This window comes from Myotis nattereri (assembly GCF_964212035.1).
Source record: "Myotis nattereri genome assembly, chromosome: 8".
Taxonomy (NCBI): Eukaryota; Metazoa; Chordata; class Mammalia; order Chiroptera; family Vespertilionidae; genus Myotis; species Myotis nattereri.
The window spans coordinates 75,679,935-75,702,303 of NC_138083.1; the positions used below are offsets into that span (position 1 = coordinate 75,679,935).

Consider the following 22,369-nt stretch of genomic DNA (forward strand, 5'->3'; position numbering starts at 1 on the left):
ACCAAATGATTTTAAGGCCCAAGGGCCGGATATTCCCCACCCCTGCTTTAGAATAAAAGTCACATTTGGAAGGAAGTGACTGAAAAAACCTAATGTTAGTTTTATCTTTAAAATTTAAAAATCCTGAGAGGAAGCAAGCAAGCTAAAAACTAAGTTCTTGGTTACACCAAACGTAAAGAGGATCTCTTTTCATTGGGAACTTGGTTTAGTACTTTTTAGTGAAACTGAAGGATTTTTCCTGTTGCTCATTGCCTCTCTCTTGCTGCCACTCACTCAGGCTTCCTCTATTAGTGTTGTTTGACTCAGGAAGTTAAATTTCTTTAAAAGAAGCATTGAAGTGAATGGTACCTTATACTTGTGAGATGCCATTGCTAATCTTGCTGGTTATCCCCACAAATATCTTTGTGCCTAACTCTTAATTTGGGTTGAAATTACTGCTGGTAAAGAAAGACAAATACTTTTCTGTTAAAGATGCCTGTGTTTGGGTTTCTTTGGGAATTGACATAATAATATTGATGGTGAGTTCCTGTTTTTATTTTTAAAATATATTTTATTGATTTTTTTTTTTTTTAACAGAGAGGAAGGGAGAGGGATAGAGAGTTAGAAACATCGAGAGAGACATATATCAGCTGCCTCCTGCACACCCCCTACTGGGGATGTGCCCGCAACCAAGGTACATGCCCGTGACTGGAATTGAACCCAGGACCCTTGAGTCCGCAGGCTGAAGCTCTATCCACTGAGCCAAACCGGTTAGGGCAGAGTTCCTGTTTTTAAATGGCCTGAAACACGAGTTGTGAAGACAGTAATTAAGTTGCTCAATAAGCCTACATTCTAGAATCCCAGCTCTGTTCCAGGGGTCGTGGGCCAGAGCCACCTGAGGGAGATGTGCCTCAGGAACCAGGCACTTCAGTGCACTCCAAGAGCAATCTGTACCTCCACCTGTATCCCGAGGGATAGCCTTGTGTACAAGGCGACCTGGTAAAGGTGAGCTGCTTTTCCGTCTTACTTTTGTCAATCGTCTGTCCCTTGCAACTTTTGCTTGAGGGATGAGGCCGCTCTCTTCGTTGGATTTGAACTTTCTGAGGGCTGTTTGTGTTCCCGTCTTGGTTAGTCTACAAGGTATTCGTTGCCAGTCTTTATGCCGTGAAAACAGAAAAAGGTAACAATGGGCGAGGAGAAATGTCCTTTCTAGAGTGGTCATTACTGAGCTCTGGAGGGTGTCTCCGCCAGCCCCACACGGTCCCTGGGAGGGCAGAGAGGAGCTGCTGGAAGATGCAGAAAACCTGCTCCTTCGCTTCTCTCAGCTTCCCACGCTGGAGACTGCGGAGAGGCCTCGAGGCTGAGCTGCTTTGTTGCCTATGACTGACATGTGGGGCAGAGCCCAGGCCCTGGTGCAGCCCACCCTGCAGCCAGGACGAAGGCCCCTTTCCAAGGTGAGCAGTGGCGTGCTGACTCACACCCGGGTTTCCCTATACATTGTAAGCATATATAAAGTAGGAAAGGATGCTGTGTCCTAGAAAAGGGGTGTCTTAAATTAAGTAAATGTCTCTGTTCTTTGTTGAGAATAGTATCCTATAAAAAGGCGTTGCAGAACTATTCTGAGAACTGTAATGTGAAAAAAGCCACATGGGGTCTGAGAGGGCTGCCCACATAGAGCTTTCTGCATTGCTGGGTGTTCTGTGCACACGCTGTTCAGTATGGCAGTCACCATATGTGACTGCTGAACACTATGGTGACTAGAGACAAGGAAAAAATTTTAAATTTTAAGTTTCAATGTCTACCTGTGCTTAGTCGCCCAGGTTTGAGAGAACACACCTTTGTCCGTGCTTTGCTGCTGTTTATTCATTTTAAATCTAGGAGGTTTGTGTGAAATGTGTGTATAAAATTGCTTTAGACTGCCATTTGCTCCACCAGGAACTTCAGTGTCTGAGCAAGGACGTCTGCCTACACCGAGTTCTGAGCTTGGAAATTCTTGTCCTCAAAGGAGAATTTTGTGATGTTTGGTGCTGGCAAATCTGCACTCTTCTCTCCGGAGGCATTTTGTCATTCGGTCTCGTTTTGTGATTCCAGGATGATGTATTTTGAGGTACAGTTGCTTTATAGTAGAGCCTATTGCCATTTTAATCACTCTACATTCAAAACATCAACCTCACATTTCAGTGTGACCCACTCAACATACACTCGGTCTGAACCTTTCTCTGGGATGCTCCCCTCCTCCTCCAGGGCCAGCTTCCTGGGTGGGCATCACACTCAGAAGGGCCTCAGTACCTGGTTTAATGCTCTCCTGTCACTGTTTTGTAGTATTTAGTTTTATCTTTGAATTTGTGTGTTTTAAGTGAAGTCTGATGAAGCAAAGGAGCACACACCTGAGCAGAGGAGATGTGTGCAATACATGTGTCCACCATTCTTACTGTCGTTCACTTACAGCTCTGAGATGCCTGTGAGCAGAGAATTCCTGTGCGCCCACCGAATGGGAGCGTTCAGAGATTCAGAGTACAAGGTAAGCCTGTTATGAATATAAGCCTATTGTGTGGGGGCGCTGAGCCCCAAAAGACCTTACTTTCCATTTGAGCAGAATTGGTTCAATTGCAAAAAAGAAGGTAATGGTATTCTAAGCAGCATGAATGACCACGGAACCCTAACATATTCTTTCTTACTCATGGTAGTGTCAGCCAACCACTTATGCTGAAAAATGATGACACAGAAGAAAAGGAAAACATATGGGAAAACATAGTTTCTTTTTCTTTCAGAACTTCCTTATTCATCAGTAAGTTGAAAGTGTTGATAGAATGTGTACATATCAAGAAGTGAAATGATAACATTTGAGCTAGTTTTATGCAGTGTTTCCACAGTTCTGGTAAGAATACATATGCACACAGTATGTATACATAAGTATGAAATACAAATTATGTAATTTCGGTTGTTCTGCATGAGTTAAATGCTTTATATTTGCAGCTAAAACTGGAGTTAGATAAAATAAAGATGAATGATAAAATTAATGCTAATAATTTAAAATTTTAATTTTACTTAGAATAGCATTAACTAGCAAAAACCACCATAACAAGCTGCTAGAGGCCAGGGAAGAAAGGAAAAACATTTTAGTACCTTTAATAGGACTGTTTCCTGATTGTGAACCAGAGACCTCCCCTCTGTGCTTGCACCGGGCCCATGTCAGCAGTGACTGAGCTGTCCCTGCAAAGCAACTCTCGGGAGTTTGTTTTAAATGGCTGGAGGACAGCAGACTCACCTCTCCTTTAGAGAAAGGTAATTTTGGCAAAAGCGCAAACATTACAACACAAAACTGGAAGCAAGAAACTTTATTTAAAAAAAACCTGAAAAAAATATGCAGATTTGTGGTGAAGAATATAAAGAACATACAGTTATATTTTCAAGACTGTCCGTGGAACGTTATAATCATCAAATTAAGGTATCAACATTCTCTAACAAATATTTTGAACTGAAGAAGAACAGTGGCAAGATTCTAATGGGTTGCAGTCCAATAGAATTTTCTGTGGTGATAGAAATGCCCCATTATCTCTGCGTTGTCCATGTGGAATCCACTAGACACATGAATATTCAAAGTGTGGCTATAATGCAAGATACATAATAAGGACAAGGATTTGTAGTATAACTTAGATTTAAATAGCGACATGTGATTAGTGGCTACCAACAGAACATTGCAGTTCTAATGCCTCGTGGTTCTAAACCAGTGGCTTCTTTGGGGCACTCCTCAGTTACTGCTGGGGGGCTGCTGCTGGGAAGAGAGGAACCTCTGAACAGATCTATTTGGCTACTTAAAACAAGATCTAAAATTCTGCACAGCTTCTGGAGGTAGGGGTGGCATGAGAGGAGGACTCTCGGGGAGACCTGAGTTATGCCCTTCCAACTCCTGGTTAATTCATGGGAGTAAGAGGCCTGGGGTTTGGTCACTCAGATGGGAGGAGGCCCTCAGGCTTGGGCCCCCCTGGGCATTTGTGCATGGAAATCATCGCTGTGGGGCTGCAGGGAGCTGAGGGAAGGGGACTCATTTCCGCACAGGGTTTCCAGAGGAGGGCTTAGGGGTGGGAGGGGTGGAGGGAGGACCAGAGGGCCCTTTCTGGCTGCCTGCAGATGGAACAGGCCCTTTCTTTTTGGGGATTAAGATCTTGTTCTTACTCTTGAACACTTTGCTGGGATCCAGCTTGTTCACAAAGGAGTCGGTCTCTTCAGTGAGCAGGCTCGTGTTGTAGGTGATGGGCTTATACATGTTGAACCATTGCTGGAAGGCAGAATGGAGAGAGGGTCACAATCAAAGGAGAAATGCCCTTGTTTATGCTATTCAGTGGGGATACAGGGAAGAGAGCCAGAGAGATGAAGCAAAGAGTAAGGTTTTATGAAAAAGTCCTCGAAATTCTATTAGACTTCCTGTGAACGTGACGACACACACATTGCTCCATGAGGTCTCAGAACCTTTCAAGTAAATGCAGTAGGAGGACTACGAATCTGGGTAAATTTCCTTCCTTCTGTTCTGAGCCTGGGATGCTGGGTCCCAACTCCAGGGGACAGGGTCCTACGTGTTCTGCCCTCAAACCAGCCATTGCTCAGCAGGTAGGTTTGGCAGGCTCTGTAACGTAAAGGAGGCGCACCCATACTCCGGAATTCTCTGTCATTGAGGACAGCTCTCTATGTACTGACAGGGAATGAGTTCCAAGACAGAGTGTTAAGTGAAAAGAAGGTACACACAAATGTGACCACCATTTCTGCACTCGTGATTGGGAAAAAAGGAACCAAAACCACATGCATGAGTGTCTTGGTAAGGGCACACGAGAAACTCCAAAAGTGGCTGCCTGTGGGGAGGTGAACTGGAAGCTGGGAACTGGAAAGTAAGAGGCGACTTTTCACCTTCCTGTGTGTGTGCTCCCCATCAAAACCCACAATCAGAGCGAAGGCCCGACAACATTTGATTAAAGAAAAACTCCCCAGCGATTCTGAGGATCAGCCAATTCGGGAACCACTGACCTAGATTGGTATAAAGTGGGGTGGGATCACCTGCCTCACTATTGAAAGTGCAGATCTCTGGGCTCCACCCCGGATTCCTCAATCAGACGGGAAAGCTGGGAGTCTGCATTCAGGTCTTTCCTCAGAAGACTCTGATACACTCTACAGTTTGAGTGGACAGGTGGTCCTTACCTTGGCCTGTGGGCTGATGCCATAGCTGGTGAAGGCATACTGCCACTGGGGCAGGCCCAGGTGTGTGAGGAGCAGGCGGTAATAGGCGGTAAAGGTATCTGTGAGGAAATGCCAGTACAGTGCTCTGTCCAGGAACCAGATCTCAGTGTCTTGTGCTAATGCTGAAATAGCAAAGGACAGAAATGAAGGGACAGCTTAACATTTTTCCTTTTATCCAAAGTCAATATATACTCATGATTTAAAAAAAATTCAGATAGTAAAAGTTCCTTTTTTTCCTTCCAACCTCCCAGTCCCATTCTCCAGTGGCCACCACTGCCGGCTGGTTTCTTTGGTGCCCTTCGGATTCCTGATCAATGGACGGGGGCTTTTGCCACGTGTGCATCCGGCTATCTCTGCAGCGCTGCTTTTCCGGGTGGTAACAGTATTCCCCTCCCCAGGGGGTACACACGGCAGTCTCAGCTTTCCTGAGGGAGAGGAATCCTAAATCGCTCTGGCTTTCTGAAGACCTCTGTCAAGAGTTACAGTGCTGTGGGAAGCCACCCTGGACCAGCTCCCTCTCCTGGGAACCTGCCTGTGCTTCCGTGACATCCTGGTTGGGCAGAAGCAGGCACTGTTGTGCCAGGGCCCGCCTCACACCTGCTTCTCAGCTGCCACTCTTACAACTGGCCGGCCCCCCTAGTTCATCTCCTGTCTAATGGCTGCCACATCTCCCTAAGTGGCCTCCAGGCTCTTCCTCTCCCAAACTGCTATGGTCACGTACATTTTCATCTGAATCCCGCCATTCTCCTGGAGAACATCCTTGAGGTCCTACTTTCTTCTACGTTACATCCAAACTCCTTCATCTGGCTTTCAGAACTCCACTCAAAAGGGAACCACCGGCCTCTGGTTTCATCTCCTCTTTATCGACAGGACGAACCATGGGGGTTTGGGGGGAATTCCTTGTCATTCCCCCCAAATCAGTTGCTCTATGACATGGCTTTCACTAGTCTCTTTGCTTGGATGCCTCTTTTGCCAGCAAACCCTTTAGCCCCACCTCGTATCTCATTCCTACCCTATGTCAGAGGCAGCTCAAAGGCCTTTCACAAAGATCCCTCAGGTGAAGACCTCTCTCCTTCCCTGAGGTTAGATAAGTCCTGTGTGTCTTCTCTCCAGACCAGGCGGAGAGCCTGGAAGGAGCCTGGGCCTTGTCCCGCTCTGTTCACAGCCCCCAGGCAGGGCCTGAACTGCTGGTAGCTGCCAGGCAGTAGCCCTGCTCAAGGCCAGAGCCATTTTCTCCTGACTTCCTATCTGTGCTTAAACTGAAGTCTAGTAATTCAGGTTTTTATTGCTGTTAACTGGGCGACATAATGAAGCACTGAAGAAAGACCATGTTTCTCCTAAATGCTTCTCTAACACATGAGCCTGCTGGAGAAGCTATAAATAGAATGAATTCTTCTAGTATTATTCACTTATTACCCTAATCCCATTATTTTGCAATAAGGCACAAATGATGATAGCTTAAAAAGACTAGTAATGGGCACAGAGAGGGGTGCTCAGAGAGGTCTTGGCACCTATATGAGCCCGGTGGTATGTCAGGAGATCAGGAAGGAGTGTGCCTTTTGTGTGGTGACTGTAGAGCAAGGTCAGCCAGGGCTGTCCCCAAACCACAGACCATGCTTATCAATTATTCCTACCTGGTTTCCCTTTTTTGTAGACAAGGCAAACCTTCCCATTCCCGTTGCAAGGGTCCAGCTCAAATATCACACTGCGAGAGTCAAAGTGGGGCTTCTCTGGCTGGTTCTCACTGGCTGCAAACCCAGAAGGTAATGGTGATGTTCAAACATACTCAACTCAAGCACACACTTATGCATCCAGCTTTGCTCGCATGCAAAAACGAGGTAAAAAGCCTTCTCTCAGACATAGCCTTAAATATTTTCCAGATTTGGACAAATGAATTCTATACTCTAAATACCCAGACCTTATCCATGGTCCAGGCCTTTTGTCTGGGCTCCCTTATCACCAACAGTGCCACGAATCTGGGTGAAGGTGGCAGAAGGAGAATGAACTCAACTTCTTGGGAGTGGAACTCCATAAAGGCAGAGAGATTTGAATGACCTGATGTTGACCTAACCTTTTTCTTCTCCTCAGGCAACTGCTTTCCCCTTTTTTATAGCATTTTATGATCTTTTGATTAGAATCCCTTTTCTCAGTCTAAAATGTATATAATATTTAATTATGTTATTATGTTATAATTAATGCTAGGTCTGGCTTGAATTAGAAATACCTACCTAGAAATCAAATATTATGAAATAACATAAAAAAAGATATTCTTAGAAATGCAAGCATCAGAAACCTTCTTTTCTGTCACTACAGCTAATATGCAATAAAGATTAGTATTAGTGACAGGGGTGCAGTTTACTAACCTAGGAGAGATTAGATCAAACAAAGTATATAAATATAATATTTACATATCCTATGTAATAAAGAGCTAATATGCTAATTAGACCAAACAGCAGAACAGCTGTCTGGACCCAGGCCTGCGAGGGCTGGCCGAGGCAGGCGGGATGTGAGGGCCGAGCCCCTTGCACGAATTTCGTGCATCAGGCCTCTAGTACAGCGGTTCTCAACCTGTGGGTTGCGACCCCTTTGGTGGTCGAACGACCCTTTCACAGGGGTTGCCTAAGACCATCCTGCATATCAGACATTTACATTACGATTCATAACAGTAGTAACATTACAGTTATGAAGTAGCAACGAAAATAATTTTATGATTGGGTCACAACATGAGGAACTGTATTTAAAGGGCCAGAAGGTTGAGAACCACTGCTCTAGTACATTATAAAAGGGAAAGAAGCAGGCTAACTTCTAATTCAGAGCAGAAGTTTGTACCTTCTTGTGTATCATCCTCCAGGTCAGCCAGAGTTGGTGCATTAGGAAGTGAGTACATGGAAGACTGGTTGAGTTGAGTCAGTTTTGTGATGCTATTAATTGCCATGTTGCCCAATGGGATGGTGTGCTCTATGGGAACATTATAAAGAATTACATGGAGGAAAACCTTAGTGACCATGGTTGTCAGTAGGGCTTCTGATTAGGTAACCGAAGCCCACCTACTGTTTGACCCTAGGCCTGAGGAAGCTGATGGAGAGTGGAAAGAAGAGAATCAATGCACAGCATGCTCCAAAGCACCAACCTTTCATGTAAAAAATATCAACCGGGGCCACAGGCGAAGAGTCCCCGCTGCACGTGGCAGGGCAGAGCACTGAAGGACAGTTACAAAGGGGATGCTCCAAAGGAACTGAGAAATCTGGGCAGGAGCCCTGTTTGAAGAGCAAAGGACTTAACAATGTTTCTGTTCCTTCTGCCCCTTGCATTAAGTTATATGTACTTTCCAAAGGAGTAGCAGCTTTGTTGATAGACCTGACCCTTCTACCTTCTTGTTATGAGCTTTCACGATGGAAAACATCTCCTGCTCTACTTCATTTTTCCTCATTCAGTGAGAAAACTTAAGAGGCTTCTTGCTTGGTTTGTCTTCTGTGATTAGGGTGTAAATAAGAAATATACACACTGCCCTGGCCGGTGAGGCTCAGTTGGTTGCAGTGTAGTCCCATACAAAAAGGTGTCAGGTTAGCTTCCCGGTCAGGGCAGGTGTTGGAGGTAAACTGATCAATGTTTCTCTCTCAAAATGATGTCTCAATATCAATGTCTCTCTTTCCCCTATTTGCTTGCTCTCTCAAAAAAATTCAATTAAAAAAAAATACTCAGGCTACATATTTTCCTTATTATATAGAGTCCTTGCAATATAAGATGGTGGACACGGGATGGCACACAAAGACTTTGATCTTTGACTGCTAAAAAATTGAAATGGCTGAGGCAATAAAGCAGCTGGTGTACAGACCATGGAACGAATGTTCAAGAAGAAGAGACACTAAAGAGGCGGGCATTAGAAGCTGCCTCCACTGGATTTTCTGTTACTGACTAGCTACCCAGTGGAATGGGCGTGGTAAGGGGGATAGGAAGATGAGTTGGGAGGATGAAATTAGAGAAGGTACTGTACCAATGAAGAGGGACTCATTCATAAAAGCATCATGAAATGCTTCTTTTCTGAGGCAGGCTTGTGAGGGGCTAACCTAGCTCCATGATGTGGGCCAGGGATTCTGACAGGCAGTCTAGACTTTCCACTCTCTCTGTTCTACACCCAAAGGCCATAGCCATGCTACAAAGGAGGGTTCTGATACTGGTGCCAAGGATGTTTCTAGGCCATTTGAGGAAAGTTTTTTAAGCTAAAAGTTCATGATAAATGCTCAGTAGAGAACTATAAAAAGTGCCTCTTCACATCTGTGAGAGAGAAACAGCAAGGCTTTGAGAATCACCAAAAAAGGGCACTCAGGAGGCAGAGGCAATGAAGGAGGTCAGTTCTGCAGATCTACTATGCAAGAGGAGGCACTGCATTCAGTGACAGCATGAAGAGGTGAAGGTGCTTCGCAAGGACGAAGTAGAACTGGGGATGTGGTGGAGTCTGGAGGGCCTCCTGGGGACGGGAAGTCAGTGGCGAGATCAGGGTTTCCCAGCCTATGAAAAGTTACTGGAGTCTTCACCTAAATGTGCAGCACTGCCTTTCATGCTACATAGCACCTGTATCTCCGCTGTGAGTTCCCACGAGTTTCCACATCTGCAGCACACAAGTCTGTCCTGGCACATTTAGTGGAGCAGCTGGTGACTCGGCTGAGATGGGAGGGAGAGAAGGAAAGGCTCTGGCCTGGGATCAGCGCCCTGAGGGCTTCATATGCAGGGAGTGAAAGAAGGAGCCCTTTGGTGACCACCAGAGGCTGTCACTGCAGCTCACCCTGAGGAGACTGCTCTGCGGGGAGTCCCCAGAAGGCTTTAAATTTGAGCTGGCTTAGGATTTTTGTGGGCTGATTATTTTTTCCTCCACCTAATTTCAATAGGAAACTTCTAAAATAAACTTCTAGTTAAGTACTGGCTAGACTCTGACGTGGGAGTTGGGGGTGGCGAAATGACACGTATTTTAGCTTTGGTTACAGCTTCTGGGCACTGCACTTTAGGAGAAGCCATGAAAACCATCCAGATTCAAAGACTCCAAAGTTGTAAAGTCCTCAGAGCTGTTTCATCTACCCTCCCAGGCAGGAGAATGTTCCCCTACAGCCAGGGCTGACTCACCATCCAGCTTCACACTCCATGTCATGTGGAAGCCGTTGGTCACCAGGTAAAAATTCTTGATATCCTCAGGCAGCACACAGTTATTTTTCTAGAATCATAAGAATAGATAAGGTGATGGCTGGGAAAGAGCACAAGGCTGTGCCTCAAGGCAACGGGGGACACTATTTATCGTGGTTCAGATCCCCCCAATAGGAAGACCATGATAATTATCTACAAAACTCTATTCGAGTCCAGAGTCAAAATGGCACCTCAACTCACTTCCTCCCACAGACACCCAAACGTACAGCTACAGATTGAATAACTCCCTTCAAAAGAAATCCAGAAACTAGCTGAATGATTCCTACATGTCAGGCAAACGTGAAAAAACTCACAGAGAACTACGTAGGAAAGGTGACCACAAGCTCACTATAAAACCCACCCTTGGTGCGGTGCCTCGTAACTTCCAGGTTCTTCCTGCAGAACAAAGGGTTTGGATCATACATCTGACACCCCAACTTTTAAGAATGCACCTGAGAGAAGGATGCCCTAAAGCATCTAGCTCTGAAAGCCAATGGGTACAAGAGACTCACAAGGCAGTTCTCGAAGGGCTTAGACGGACTCCCAAGGCTATCCTCCCAGGGCCCAGTGCAGAACAGACTGAAATCAGAGCCTTGTGGCTAAAGAGGCCTATAGGCTTATCTTAAAAACTTCTGCCTGAGGAGTAGGCTTCCAATTTAACACACATCTAGATGAGCCGACTGGAGACTCTCCAGGGACCGGGAGGCCAGCTGGCGATACCTTAATCTTTCCTTCTGCCTCACTCCAGGTTGCAGGTGTCTCTGGGAAATGAGCCTGTGCATGTCTGACACTCTGGCTTTTTGTAGCTGCTGCTCAGAGGACACACCCTTGGTTGACTGGTGCTGGTGCACAGCCAGACTTATATTACTGGGTCCCACAGGACTGTAACAAACAGAGTAACAGTTCTTAACTAGCTGTATCCCAAAGCACAGCTCAAAAGCAGAATGAAATGCTCAGCATTTCCTTGAAATAAGCCTATTTGTAGATCTTAAAAGGTACAGCCCAAGGATCAGGCTTATAATTTAACAACATGTAAGATGTAAGGGCCAACTGCAGCCCCCTCTAGAAATGGGGAGGACAGTGGGTGCCATATTCACACTCTCCCTCTACCCCACCTCTGGTCGTTGGTACCTCTGTGAATGGAGGTTGTGCACACATCTGGTGGCCAGCAGGGCTTGTTTTCACAAGGTTAATGGGATAGTAGCAAACAAAGAAACAGTTCTTAACAGACAAGCCTATCTCCCAGTCTTACCCAGAAGAGTATTTCCAAAGTATTTGCATATTTTAAATGCAGCTTTCATTCAGCTGCTTCTAGGTGCTCACTGAAATCCTCCCATTTGGGACACTGATAGATCTTGGCCCACCCTCAGCTACTGGGAACCATAAGGACAAAGTAGGCTGGACAATCACATACATCTGACAGAAAACCAAGAGCTAGGGCAGAGTTGAACAATAAGGTTCATCCCTTACCTGAGGCCACTCCTTCAAGACTGAAAGAGGTGGCTATTTCATCTAATGCACAGAAACCAACAGAGAGTCGAGAAAATGAAGAAATAGAATATGTTCCAAATGAAAGAACAAGAAAAAACAATAGGAAATGACCTTAATGAAAAGAAGTGATTTACCGATAAGAACTCAAAATAATGGTCATAAAATGCTCATTGAGTTCAGGAGAACAACACATGAATAAAATGAGAATTTCAACAAACAGAAAATATTAGTACCAAAAAGAAATAACAGAGGTGCAGAGTACAAGTAATAAAATGGAAAAAAAAGTATCTATGGAGGGTTTTAAAAGCAGGCTAGATGAAGTGGTAGAAAGGATCAGCAAACTAGAAGACAAGGGTAATGGAACTCATCCAATGAGATCAGACAAAAGAAAAAGAAATAGAAAACACTAAAGATAGTTTAAGGGACTTATGGGACAATATCAAGCAGACCCTTTTGTATTATAGGGGTCCCAGAAGAAGAGATGGACAAAGGGGCAGAAAGCTTATTTGAAGAAATAATGACTGAAACTTCCCTAACCAGGGAAAGGAAACAGACATCTCAATCCAGGAAACTCAGAATTCCAAAAAAGATGAATCCAAACAGACATTATAATTAAGTTATGAAAAAGTTAAAGATAAGGAGAAAATCTTAAAAGCAGCAAGAGAAACAAGAGAACCCCCATTAAGGCCATCAGGAGATTTTTAGGCAGAAACTTGACAGGCCAGAAGAGAGTGGCACAAAATATTCAAAGTGCCAGAGAAAAAAGCCAACCAAGAACACTCTACCTGGTACAGCTGTCCTTCAGAATTGAAGGAGAAACAAAAGCTTTCCAAAGAAGCAAAAGCTAAAGGTATTCATCACCACTAGATCAGTCTTTCAGTTGAAAGGGCACTAATTAGTAACAGAAAAACATATGAAAGTATAAATCTCATAGGCAAAGGTAAATATATAATTAAATTCAGAATAATCTAATGTTATGGTGCTGGGTTGATCACTTATAAATCTAGTATAAATGTTAAGACAAAAGTAGTAAAATAACTATAACTACAGCAGTTTGTTAATGGATACACAAGATAGAGGTATAAATTGTGATTTTTTTAAAAATGTGCGGCAGGGAGGGAGAGTAAAAATAATAACATAGAGCTTTAGAATACATTCAAACTGAAGTTATTATCAACTTAAAATAGACTGTTATAAATTGTTTTATGTAAACCTCATGGTGACCACAAAAAAGCCTATAGTAAATATATAAGAAATAAAGGGAAAGCAATCTAAGTATACCTCTACAGAAAATAATCAAATCACAAATGAAGAGAGCAAGAGAAGAAAAAAGGGACAAAAGAATTATAAAACAACCAGAAATCAATGAACAAAATGGCAGTAAGTCCAAACATAATCAATAATTACTTTAATGTAAATGGATTAAATTCTCCAATAAAAAGACAAAAAATGCCTGAAAGGATTAAAAAGCTCAGTTTGGCCGAAACCGGTTTGGCTCAGTGGATAGAGCGTCGGCCTGCAGACTGAAAGGTCCCAGGTTCGATTCCGGTCAAGGGCATGTGCCTGGGTTGCGGGCATATCCCCAGTGGGAGATGTGCAGGAGGCAGCTGATCGATGTTTCTCTCTCATCGATGTTTCTAACTCTCTATCTCTCTCCCTTCCTCTCTGTAAAAAAATCAATAAAATATATATATATATAAAAAAAGCTCAGTTTGGCTCCGTGGATAGAGCATCGACCCTAGGACTGAAGGGTCTCGGGTTCCATTCCAGTCAAGGGCATGTATCTTGGTTGCCAGCTCGGTCCCCGGCCCTCTCTCACATGAATGTTTCTCTCTCTGTCTCTCCCTCTCTCTTCCACTCTCTCTAAAAATCAATGGATTCCCACCAGCAGTGAAGGAGGATTCCTTTTTCTCCGCCTCCTCTCCAGCACTTGTCCTTTGTTGATGACAGCCATTCTGACAGGTGTGAGATGCTACCTCATTGTTGTTTTGATTTGCACATCCTCTGTGCTTTCAGAGAGGAAAAATATGCACCCAGAATGCCTTTCTCCCTGTCCCCAATCTAGCACAGGAAGCCCACAAAGACCAGTGTCCTGACAAAGTTCATGTGCCTTCTATCACCTCAAAAGGCCAGCATCTGCTATGATTTTGGTCACTAGAGCCATCTAGTGGTAAACACAGGAAACTACTGCCTATGATCCTTTCCTAACCTGGATTCTATGAGATCCCAGCTGAGAAGAGCTGGTGGCACTGTTAAATTTTAAGTTATGCTGAAGAATTCTAGTAGCAGCGATTATAAAATTTATTATGGCATTGATTTCATGAAGAAGAAAAATTGGCATTTATGCCAATATTTAAAAAATTATTCAGATCATGAAAATAGAAAAAAAGTCAGCTAAATCTAGTATTTAATACATTTCAATACTAATATAAAACACAAAATCGTTGTGGCCAAAGGTAAACTGAGTGGGGGGGGGGGGGGTGAAAGCATTAAGGAAAGACAGATAAGAGAATGAAAGCTGGGTCTCGGTGGGACGCTGCTCCCTGATGAGGAGACAGCGCCAGCGCCCACAAGCCGTATCTTTATTTTATAGCAGATGCTACGAGGCCAAGTAGGGGCATGATCACGTTGTTTACAGCATTCTTGTGAGCTCCAACCCTACTCAACTACATGCACCTGAACTCTAGCACAAGGCACGTGGGGCTACATGTTTGGACCATAGGTTCAAGCTTACTACCACAGCCGTTGGCTATAATTGTGCTGGGAGGGCCCTGCCCTCCAGCTGGGACTTGCACGTGGCAGTGAGAGGGCCCTGACCTTTCATTAGTCCGAGGCTTGAACCTGGCCAAAACACTGTAGCCACGCCCCATACAAAATGTTAAATAAGCCAAGTTCATAAGAAACATTAAGCCTGAACTGTTGTTTCCACATAAATCACCACTGGTTCTGGCTCTGCTGCTTCCTTGCACAGGCCTTACCGCCGGGCAGCTGGCTATGGCTGGTCCCAAGTGCACTTCAGGCCCTTCCCTCGGAGTGGGCTGTCAGGGGACCGCTTTTAGGTCGCTGCTCTGCCGGGCCAGTAATGCAGGGGTGCTACCATTTTCATTTCTCTCCTGTCCAACCTGGAAAGAAACTGCTCTTCTCTGGGGAGCAATCTGCACATGGCAGAGGACTGCTCCCTGTGGTTCATGCCTGGTCTTTATTTTTTGTGGGTGAAAAGGGAAAGACAACTTGCAGAAAGCGAATGGAAGAGGGGTTATGAGGATTAGAGAGAGGACTTAGGGAGAAAGTCAAGAAAGGAGAATAGTGCTTCCCAGTGTTGAAGTAAGTGTGGCATTGCCACAGTACTGCAATCTGTGTGCCCTGATGAGGACTCACACAACTCCCCACGTCGTCTTCTCCCAAGGAGGCTGTCTATAATACCTTTTTACTGTCTCATTAGCTGAAGGATCTGGGCCACTCTGGTGTTTGGGGAGCTGTCAGCTTGATTCCCAGAAAGGCATCCTGAGCACCGCCTGCACCTCAAGCGAAGGGCCAGGGGCCATCACTGCCTCCTGCTCACCTTTTCCACTTCTGGGACTCCTATACCTGCTGTTCTCTCCTTTTCAGAGGCCACTTCTCAGGGAAAGGGGCTGGGCAGCAGGCGCAGGAACAGGCCGACAAAAGGGCCAGAGCATACAAAGTAGTTTCATGGGTTTTTGTCCACAACGGGCAGGCGCTCCATGAGCCCATCTGCAGCGTTGGCCAGAAGAAGAGTTGCCATCAGGAGGAGCACTGAAACGTGACTGCAAACGTGAGGCAATGAGGACACGTCCATCTGCTGGAATTCGGGGAGGACAGCCATGCAGTGGAAGGAAAACCTGGATGGGCTGTGGAGGGATGGGGTGAGATTCCCAGAAGAATTCTCAAATACATTCTTAAACTCCCTCCTGAGGAGAGGAGGAAGGCCTGGTTAGCTGGAACCTTTTTCTTGGTGAGTGAGGTAAGAAAGTTTGGGGCAAGGGCGGAGTTGCTTCAGACTCAGAGGAGAGGCAGCATACTCATACCCTCTAAAACTTCATGAGAAAAACCTATAAGTATCGCTTTGTCTGGGGCCCACGTATTATGAAGCTCTGTAGTGGCAGACATCAGTCAAGAAACCTTCAAAAGAGCTGATAAAAGATCAGGAGGGATGTAATAAACCATGTCAACAAGGCCAGGCTGGCACAGCCACAGACAGCCTCAGCAGCAGCTGGCTCTGACTGAACAGCCAGTAAGAGTTCAACAGACAGACACTGTTCAGGAATTCCCTTTTCTATTATGGGTTGTGAGTAGAAATGAGAGTGGGGGCTGAGTAAGCGCATGAGAAAGGTTGGGGAGCTGCTGAGCTGAGGTCATGCAGAGAAACATCAACCACAGTACTCAGCTGCCAGGGGAACTGCTGCTGGCTCAGCCGGAGAGGGGTGAGCCCTGCTTGCAAGGACCAAACATGCACACGTGCACATGAACCCATCTACCCATCACCTGCTTGGCAGCTGAGGACAAGGCTGCCACAGTGTTGTGCACTGGCAGAGGAGCAGTCTGGCAGAGCAGAACGAACAGGCAGGCAACTCTGTGTTCAAATTCAGCCTCTGCCACTTGGTAGCTACGTGGCCCAGAACAAACTCCTTAACCTCTCTGACCCGCATTTCCTTCATCTACTAGTATAACAAGGAGCTATCAATACCCATCTTGCAGGGTTATTATGAGGATTAAACGAAATAACTTATGTGACATGTGTTAGCAGATACTCATTACACCAGTGGTCGCCAACCTTTCGGACCTCACGAACCACCAGTGGTCTGCGGACCACCAGTTGGCGACCGCTGCATTACATGACAGGGTAATTTCTTGTTCCTTACTCAAATGCATTTGCTGCTATTTAGCCACAGTGGCTTCTCCTGACTTCCCAGTTCCCCACTTAAAGTATTTCAATGGCTCCCCTTTACACCCAAGATAAAGAGCGATCTTCTGATGATCTAAGAAATTTTACATGTCCTGGTCCTTGTCAACCTCTCTCCTTTGCTCTCCTGTGCTCCAGCAACATGGACCTTCTTTATGCTCTTGGAAAATAAATCCATCTCGAAGCCTTCAGCAAGGTTGAAAGCCCCTTCTTGCAGAACTCACCTGCCTGGCTAACAGCTCCTCATAACTTCTTTGGAAAAAACTTTTCTCACCCTCCAGACTAAGTCAGGCCTCTGACAATGCTCTCTTCACCTCACTTTCAGTGCTCAGTCTGCTTTGTAATCATACCTGCAATGATTTACACTATGTCTTAGTAAGGTAAAGCGGTAAGAAACTGCTCTTTTTTATTACCGCTGATTTCCCAGGGCTCAGCACCAAGGACAATGCCTGGCCCGTTTTAAAAGCTTTAAACATCTGTTGAATAAATGAAAGTTCTGAGGAGGGTTGGGAAGCACTACTATTAATCTGGTTAGCACTTCTCTACCACACTAACCACGTTCTGCCCGGCATGTGTATTGACATTTACTTGTTCCTTTCCTTGCTGGAGTTTCAGTTTTGCTGTACAGACTCTGACTGTTCCACTGCCTCCACGTGACGGGCTCAGAGGCGAGGACCCGTGCTGGGAAATGGCACAGAATGGAAGAGAGTGTTAAGTGGCCTGAACAGAAAAGAGAGAAGGGTGAACTTCACCGTTGTGGACTGAGATAAGAATGGTCTCCTGCCCTAACCTTTCCTTCTCAGGAGCACTTAAACTGACCTTCACTGGAAGCTGAGAATTGAACAGAGCAACACTTACTTGTTCCCATGAAGAAATCATATGACGCTCAGCAGGCGCCTTTTCTATGATGGTCACCTCGGTCACACCTGGGGATGATTCTGAAAGAGGAAAACAAGAGCCTGTAGAGTTGCTACTGGCCGGCTCTCACACATTTCTATAACAGACAGGTGAATGTGCTCAGATCAGAGAAAGTGGACTGCACCTGACTTAAAAATCATGGTCAAAGAGACAGCCAAATTTACACTTAATTGTAGGGTTTCTTTTGTTTGTTTTTGTGGATTTATTAAATATATAAGATCATGTCATCTACAAATAGCAATAGTTTATTTCCTTCTTTCCAGTTTGTATGTCTTTATTTTCTTGGCTAACTGTCCTGACTAAATTCTCCAATATTGAATAGAAGTGGTAAAAAGGGAATTCTTATTATTTATGATGCTTAGATAGCTTACTTCTAGGTTTTTGAGTGTTTCTTTTTTTAAACTAAAACAGTATTGGATTTTGTCAAGTGCTTTCTCTACACCTACTGACATGATTATGTGGTTTTTGTCATTTATTCTATTAACAAGGTGCACTACATTGATTTTCATATGTTCAATAAGCTGCACATTCCTGGGCTAAGTCACAGTGAGTATATAATATTTTTAATGTTAGTGAATTTGGTTTGATAGTATTTTGTTGGGGATTTTTAAATGTTTGGTTTTGGACAGAAATATTGCAGTTGTGAAGTTATTTCATATTTTTAGGAAAGAGGTTTGGGAGAGGGGGGCGGTTTGCTTACCACACACCTATCATTGACTTCAGCTACCTGGTTTTAAAAAAATCCTCTTAATATATTATCTTTTCAAAACAAAATACAAATGTGAAAAAATATAATTGATTTTCAATTTGTGATTAACTTGAAATTATGAGCTTTGATTAAATTTATAAAGAGAATGTTTAATGGGAGGCTAGATTCACTGTACATTCAATTACCAGAGTTGTTTAATTCCTTAGGTAGGTTTAGCTTTGAACTATTACCAATTTGCCAAACATTTGAAATGAGTAATAGAATACATTAAAAGTACAAATAGAATTTAAAATGTTTACAGTCATTTAATTATTCAGGATTTTTCACTGAAGGGATATTTAGTTAGCTGGACTTAAGTAGATTAAACATTAATCAAAAGAAAACTTATTTACTGAAAAAGTCCTAGATTTATAAAGAGAATAATGAAGCAAGCCTGTAAAATAGCAAGAACTACCTGCCTACCCAGGAGTATAAGATGAAACAGAGCAGAAGTCTGCATGAGAATGAGATAGGATATAGGTGGTGGTCATTAGATTTCTCTTTGCCCAGTTCTATAACTTCATTGCTAAAATTTATTAATTCTCCCAACCACAGCTTGGTGTTTCATACCTCATTTACGGCTTTAGGCACTGGGAAATACAGTTCCTATCCTCATGAACTTCTATTACAGAAAAGAGACAGACAAATCTAAAAAGCAACCAAATAAATACATAATTCCAAGTAGTGGTAAAGCCATAAGGATTTAAAAAAAAGGTAGGCTAAAGGACAAAAGAGTGATAAGGAAGGGTGTTATATATAATCAGAGAAGGCTTCACGGAGGTGGTGCTATTTCATCACAGATCTGAATGAAATGAGGGAGATTTAGAAAAAGGTAATTTCAGTGACGGGTCTCACAAATTGCAAAGCTTAATGTGTTTATGGTACAACACGGCAAAAGCACAGTGAAATCAGAAAGACAGATGAGGGAAACTCACGAGGGACTGACTGGGTCATGGTCCAGTATTTGGATTTTATTGTAAATGTGATGGGAGGACATCCAGTCATGCTATCCAGCGGGCTTAGTCTGCCTTTCTCTTTCTTGGTTATCTGGCCAAATCCCATTTGTCTTGCAAAATTCAGCGTCACGCGTGGCAACTATTCCTTAACTCCCAGGTGAGGCCAATCGCCAACTCCTGTGTGCTGCTTCAGAACAATAGATTACCGACCTCCTCTCACACTTCTGGGGCCCTCGTCTTCAGATTTTTTTCGCTTGAATGTGTTCATTTCCCCCATCTTTGTAGTCCCGGTAACACAGCGGTGGTTGCTAACCAAAGGTACGCTAAAGGACACGCCTGTTCAGTAGTGCCGGGCGCTGCTGCCCGGGGAGGTGGCTGCAGCATTCTCCCAGCTCCCTGTCGCCAGAGCGAGATCCAGGGCTTCCAGGACACCCCCTCCGCCAAGAACGCGTCTCGGGAGACCCAAACTCACCAATGTCAGGAGTCTGCTGCTCCCGTGCACGTTTTTGCCCACCTTTGCAGGGCCTGCGGGACGACCTCGGGTGCGAGAACCTCCGGGCTTCCCAATTCTGCATCCCTACACCCCCTGCAAAGCTCGCCCTTTCCTCCTTAACAACGGAAGCCCCCGCAGCGATGCCCACCGACGTGCCAGGTGGTGCCGCCACTGTGCTTCAGCGCACGCCGCCTCGCCCCGGGCTCCCCGCCCCACTCACCCAGGATGCGGGTGACCCCCAGGGTCAGCTTCTCCAGGTGCGGCTTGCAGGAGCCCGCGGGCTGGGCCGGGGGCGGCAGCTCCTCCATGGCTCGCGCTCCCGCTCCGCGCGCGGCCCGGGCAGCCGGGGGGCCGGGGCGGGTGAGCGGGGAGCGCCGCAGGGCCGGGCTCCGCCCCCGCGCCTCGGCCATCGCGTTCACGGCATGCCGGGAGTTGTAGTCCTCGGCGCTGAGGCCGCGGCAGCGGCGAGGGGCGGCCTGGGCAGCTCTGCGAAGAAGAGGTCCGCAGGGCGCTCGTTCCCGCGGCCCTGGCTAGAGCTGCACTCCGAGCCGCCCAGCCTCGGCGACGCCTCCGCCCGGACCCTCCCGCCCCGCCGGGGTCAGCCCCGCAGGCGGGGGCGGGGCTCTGCGCCCAGCGGCCAATCGGGACGGCGCCTGGCGTCCGGGGCGGGACGGCCCCGGCCAGACGCCCGCAGTGGCGGTTGTTTCAAGATGGCGGACGCGGCGCGCCCCTCCCGCCCCGGCGCCTCGGCGTTCTGGAGCCGAGACTGTATCCTTTACCCGCCTGGCAGGGGGCGCCGGCGCCCTCCCGGGGCGGGGACGCGATCTGGAGCCGTCGCGTGGGACTCGACTCGGCGGAGGGAGAGGCGCGGCGCTCACCCCGGGGGCGGGGCCGTGCGGTCCAGGCGCCGGGCTTCTCGCCTGGCGGGGGACTTAGGTGGCCCTGCGCCCGATCGCGCCCCCAGGCTGGGGTTCCAGGTGTGGGGCTGAGTGCAGATGTTGCCCGGCCCGCCTCGGCGGTGAGCTCTGGGGCGATGGCCAGCGGTCGTGCCCTGCCTGGGGCAGGGGGGACACCGCCCTCGGTGACCTCGGGCCAGCTGTGCGCAGCCAGCTTGCGGAGGAGGGAAGGTGATCGGGGGCCTTTTTGTCTTGTCTTAGCCTTGTCCGTGGTCTCCGCTGTGTAGGAGGATGTCAGGATCTTGTTGGATTCTAGGCCTGTCAGTGACGATTTGTTTTCACTCTGGGATTTTCCTAGAGGTGCGGGGCTTGCTCTCCGCGGAGACGCGGTCTGGTGGCGGTGGCTGTGGAATCAGCTGCCCATCATCGGGCCTGGGTGTCGTGTTGGTCTGCACATAGTTTGCAGGTCACCACGAGCAGGAGGAAAGTTCTTGGATTGTTTGGGGTAGAGCTTTTACTCCTGTGATGGTCTCCCTTCCACAGATGCATCATCAGTGGCTGTGATGGGATGTGTGACATAAGTGGTTCTTTCCCGGGGTTGGGTACCCTGTTCCAGCCTGAGCTTTGGTCCTGATCATTGACTCCGCGTTCCTTAGAAGAGTGCTACTCGGAAAGCAAGGCAGTCAGTGCATTGGGTGCCTGCGGAGGCGAGTGGTTTTATCTGTTTGCTTGGACTGGTGATAGCATTGTTAGAGGCATGGCTGTTAACTTTGTGTATTCTTTGCACAGCCCACTGAGCGCCCAGTGAAACTTACAAAATTCTATGATCAGTCCCCCGTATTTGAGTTACTAGGATTAACAAGGCGTATTTTTGCATTCCGTGCTGTTCAGTGCTTAGTGTTTAGCACTTGTCTCAGATAGGTTAGTGAGACTCAAAGTATTATACACGCACTGTGGGTGAAAGCTCACCAGTGCACTGTGCAAATTAAGTTATTTTTCCTTCACCTGTCAATAAGGATGCAAAGAGAATAAGTGCATTGAGAACTGAGCTGAATTAAGAAGTCAGGAAATTGGGATGAGTCTTTTTCTCTTGAAACACTGCCTCTGCCATGACAACTTTGTGATAGAGGAGATATTTGAAGTTTATTAACTTATAATGTGCTTCTTCAGTTTAATCACATTCATAACCACATATGACCAATGGTTTTGGGGGGAAGGGAGACAATCTACTACAGTGGTACTGATTAAGTTATTAGGTAGGTAAATGAATCTATGTTCTTGGACTCAGCAACCCTCTACTCTCACTTAATTCATGTAGTCCTATTGCTCCCTATTTCATATAGAAGTTACATAACTTCCCTTTTCTCTTAAATTCTACCTTTCTCTATATATGCCTAAGTGACCGTTCGACCGGTAGCTATGATGCACACTGACCACCAGGGGGCAGATGCTCAATGCAGGAGCTGCCAAGCTGCAGTGACTTGGCAGCTGCACTTCTCTGGTGATGCATCCGGAAACAGAGAGGAAGGAGCCCGATTCTGGGGTGCATCACATGAGAACCAC

The 22,369-nt window shown here is 46.1% G+C and overlaps 2 protein-coding genes across 6 annotated transcripts in view; one reads left to right on the forward strand and one right to left on the reverse strand.

Annotated features, from left to right (window-relative positions):
• Positions 1–3,301: 3,301 nt before the first annotated feature.
• On the reverse strand, positions 3,302–20,250 carry TPGS2 (tubulin polyglutamylase complex subunit 2). 3 transcript variants are annotated; one of them, XM_081097148.1, is made up of 8 exons: positions 20,131–20,249; positions 17,654–17,733; positions 10,327–10,414; positions 8,038–8,166; positions 6,843–6,956; positions 5,170–5,330; positions 4,156–4,258; positions 3,302–3,587 (listed from the first exon to the last, which is right to left on the reverse strand). In XM_081097148.1, exons 1-8 carry the CDS (start codon positions 20,216–20,218, stop codon positions 3,577–3,579), a joined length of 774 nt encoding a protein of 257 aa, XP_080953274.1. In that variant the 5' UTR covers positions 20,219–20,249; the 3' UTR covers positions 3,302–3,576. The 3 variants fall into 3 exon arrangements, with proteins under 3 accessions (XP_080953274.1, XP_080953273.1, XP_080953272.1); XM_081097147.1 differs by having other exon boundaries at positions 19,890–20,238; XM_081097146.1 differs by lacking the exon at positions 3,302–3,587 and having other exon boundaries at positions 3,899–4,258; positions 20,131–20,250.
• Positions 20,251–20,582: 332 nt separating this feature from the next.
• KIAA1328 overlaps positions 20,583–22,369 on the forward strand; it is a 173,127-nt gene continuing 171,340 nt past the window's right edge. Inside the window, exon 1 of one of the 3 annotated variants that reach the window (XM_081097152.1) lies at positions 20,583–20,678. In XM_081097152.1, the coding sequence (XP_080953278.1) occupies positions 20,621–20,678 (58 nt within the window). In that variant the 5' untranslated portion in view covers positions 20,583–20,620. The remainder of the gene's footprint in view (positions 20,679–22,369) is intronic. The other 2 variants (XM_081097150.1, XM_081097151.1) reach the window with 2 other exon arrangements.